The following is a 3585-nucleotide window of genomic DNA, read 5'->3' as shown; positions in this document are numbered from 1 at the left end:
ATCTATAGAACATTTTTGGTTGATGTCGTATACTCAGTCAGTCATAAAGTCACCTCGAGGTAAGTTTGCATGTCACTTTGTTTAAGTTCCTCCCAAAAACTCATTTTTATTGCGTCCGGGAATCCACTGAGGCGGCGTTGGAAAGCTAACAGTTAAGTTATCAAGGCTTAAACCACCACTGCCAAACGTGGCTGGTTACAAAAGCCAGATTCATTACTCATGAAACGGACGAGTTCAGGCTACTAATCCTGAAAAACCGCTTCATTCGTGATTCTTGTATTTTAATCATCACAGAGACCTTGTAGAAGTAGCGGTGTCTCAACGCTAGCGTGTGGCGAGCCTGCCGCTCTCTAAATCGCTTTCTTACACTGAAGAAGCCCTTTAATTTCGTGGTACTTTTCTATCATGACAATAAACACCATTTATTCAACAGCGATTCCGCTTTTACAGTATTTGTAGATCTATAGTTGTTATTTTTTTTACAGTCGTATACTCTCAGTCAGTAATAACATCATCTCAAGGGAAGTTTGCATGTTATTATGTTTAAATTCTCCCCAAAATCAAAGCACAGAAATGCACTTTTCTTTTGAAATCGAAAATCGTATCAAAATTGCAATGCAGATGGCAAAAATAAAGATTAGGTTTTTTTTGCCAAAATCGTGCAGCCCTATACATAATTTCCACATGGGAAAAATGTGCTTTATTTGACATTGAACAGTACATATAAACAAATTTAAGACGTGTTTATCCAACGGAGTAAACTAAAATATTTGTCGAAATGTTGATTGTCATAAATGTTAGCTCAAAGACTTTTAAGGTATTTATTGTACTTGTAAACAGTCTACCCTAAATTTACCCTAAAGAATACAGTCAGAAAATTGTTCATTTGACATTTGTATTTTTAATGCACAATTATATAATACAATTATTCAATAAGATCATAAAAAAAATGTAATAGGAAAATAAAGATAAGGTGAGTCCTTGAGTAGGTGGGAATGGTCACCCCACTAAATGGCACTATTTGAGTATCAGACTCTTGTGGTAGAACATCATTTTCTTGTTTCTATCTTGAGCCCCCTTTACTTGTTTTTCTTCTTTCTCTTGACACAACATTTGTGTAACTTTCTTCTCTTCCCCTATTTCCTTCTTTATTGCTTCCACGTCCTTCTCACACCGCTTTTCTATTTCCTGTTTGGCAGCAGACACGGGTTTATCGCTCCGTATTTTCTCGCCACCTTCTTTCTCTTTTCTTCTCCACGTGTCTTCATCGTTAGTCTTTGGGGACCTCTGTTGAAATACGAAAACAACAATTTCAAACTAATGGAACAATTACATACCTTTCAACCTTTACGTTTTTGCCGTACAAAGTACGTTTATTATGCATTTTAAGACGACAAGAAAATTTGTACGGAAAAACGCAAATTTGTCAATTATGGGTACCATCCGGTATACACCGACTATCACGAAGCGGCAAATCAATCAAGTCAAACGAGTTCGCCGCAGTAGCCTCTATCTCGGTATGTTTTTTTTCGTTGCAAACGAAGCGAGCGGTTTGATGCTAATGTGCGCATGCGTCTGCCGCCTGGCGATTTCTCATCATGCATCATTCAAAAAAAAGTATGGTGTAAGATTATTTTGTATTTTGTAAGGGAAAATACGACAGTTTGTACGGGCATGGAGCCCCGGAGCTTGACAGAATGGTATACTGAGAATTTGGCTCATCTACCAAAGATATGTACGTTTTATGCTTCAAAGTGTTTCATATTTTATACACAACAGATATATACTTCAATTTAATATGTGACTTTCTTGCTGTCAAGTATTTTTTTTTTAAATCAAATTTATTTTCTAGAAATTTGCATGTGGCACTTTAACTTCCTTTTAATGGAAGATAACTTGCAAAGATGTTGAACACCGAGTACAGCGGCGACTCCACATTCGAACTATGCTAGTTACACGAAATTTGAGATGCAAAATGTATTTTGAGCCAAAATCTTGCCCAATATGCGAGAAAAAAACTGAGGAGAATTTCCAGAATGTACCACTAGCGAAAAGGTCTCCAACCTGGTGTCCGTGGGCACTAGGGTGCCCTCTAAGTACAGCTGAGGGACCCACATACCTGTTCTGAAAATAGCTCACCAGTGCCAGGCCATTATGGTTTTCTAGTAAAATATTTTCTGTGGTTGAATGAGTCTATTTAACCCACTAGTAACATAACAACATAGTAATAAATGATAGATTGTGATTTTAGAAATTCATATTAAATTGAGTGCCATTTGTGCTAATTAGTAACATTAGTAGCTTCCATCTTGAAAAAGGTTGGAGGCCCCTGCATTAGAGGGCCAAGTGCTCGAGACCGCTCACAGCTAGCATAAATCGTCCCAGTTAGCCTGTGTGTTTCCCGCCTGATCCTAGACCTGATCCTATGCACTTGTGTTATTTTACCACTTTCATGGTTTTTCATGCTCCCTTACTCCCCCACCACCAAACATACACCTCCATTTGCAACCGCAGACTTCCTCCATGGTAAGTACACATTATAACCTCACATTTTATTTTGTTAATATCATCTTTTTACTGTTTTTATGTTCAAATACTCTTTGAATGTGTTTTAGGAAGATGTGTTTAACTACTATTCTGGGTTCACTTGGATGATTTTGGCCAGCCGGGGACAGATCAATTAGTTTATGAGGAAGATTTTTTGGAAGTATGAGAAATTTTAGATACAAAGTCGGTCCAAGAACGAATTGATCTCGAATGTAGAGGGGCCATTTTGTTTGAAATCTAGACACAGACAACTCAAAACTGAGGTGTATTTGAGGCACACTTCCTAACCATACGTGCACTGTGCTCTATTTTCTTAAAGGCTCAAGGAACTCACCATAAAGTTTTTATCCACGCAAGCATGGTGGTTCTCGGTGTAGTCGCGGTCAGGGAGTTGCAAGAGTAACTGTTCGGCCTCCATCAAAGCCTCCAATACAGCCTCCAGTCTCCCATCGAGCTCTTTGGCCCTTTCCTCATACGTTGAGTGCTTTTGTCGGTGCTTCTTCGGCTGAGAGGCTTTGATTCCCCGCAGCAGGGCCGGGTGAGACTTGCGTGGGCTCCAGTCTCGCTCATCCTCAAAACATGTTTTGATGACTTCAAGCTTTTTCGTATCCTGTGGTAACAACAAAATAAACATTATTAGGGCATGGTAAAAATCAATTATTTAATTGATATTGAAATAACGACGAGTAAAACATTTTCAGCTATTTTCATTTAACTGACAAAACTAATATCCTAATAAAACCCCACAATGTTAGCCACAAGCTAATATATACCTGCATTTTAAGAACACAATTCCAAACAATTCAACTTCTTGCGCCTTAACTCTGAAAAGACCGAAATGTTAGTTTTTGGTCCATCTAAATGCCGTGACTTGTTCTCAAAAACTGCTCTGAACATTGACAAATGTAATATCACCCAGAGTGACTCAGACAAAAATTTAGGTGTCATATTTGACCCCGATCTGTCCTTTCAAACACACGTTAAGAATATTACTAGAACAGCTTTCTTCCATCTTCACAACATTGCTAAAATTTGCCC

At 38.3% G+C, this 3585-nt stretch overlaps 1 protein-coding gene across 1 annotated transcript; it reads right to left on the bottom strand.

Annotated features, from left to right (window-relative positions):
* Positions 1 to 878: 878 nt before the first annotated feature.
* Positions 879 to 3326, bottom strand: LOC148355363 (uncharacterized). The gene is made up of 3 exons (XM_088350219.1): positions 3321 to 3326; positions 2882 to 3157; positions 879 to 1287 (listed from the first exon to the last, which is right to left on the bottom strand). Exons 1-3 carry the CDS (start codon positions 3324 to 3326, stop codon positions 1018 to 1020), a joined length of 552 nt encoding a protein of 183 aa, XP_088206345.1. The 3' UTR covers positions 879 to 1017.
* Positions 3327 to 3585: the final 259 nt, after the last annotated feature.

This window comes from Urocampus carinirostris, chromosome 12 (assembly GCF_059441175.1).
Source record: "Urocampus carinirostris isolate Australia breed hairy pipefish chromosome 12, RoL_Ucar_1.0, whole genome shotgun sequence".
NCBI lineage: Eukaryota > Metazoa > Chordata > Actinopteri > Syngnathiformes > Syngnathidae > Urocampus > Urocampus carinirostris.
Note: the sequence above shows the minus strand (reverse complement) of the source record. Positions and strands in the feature narration are given on the sequence as shown.

Coding starts and splice junctions, on each gene's coding strand:
- LOC148355363 (XM_088350219.1), bottom strand. Junction 1,288..2,881: donor GCGTGGATAAAAACTTTATG/GTGAGTTCCTTG, acceptor GTATTTCAACAG/AGGTCCCCAAAGACTAACGA.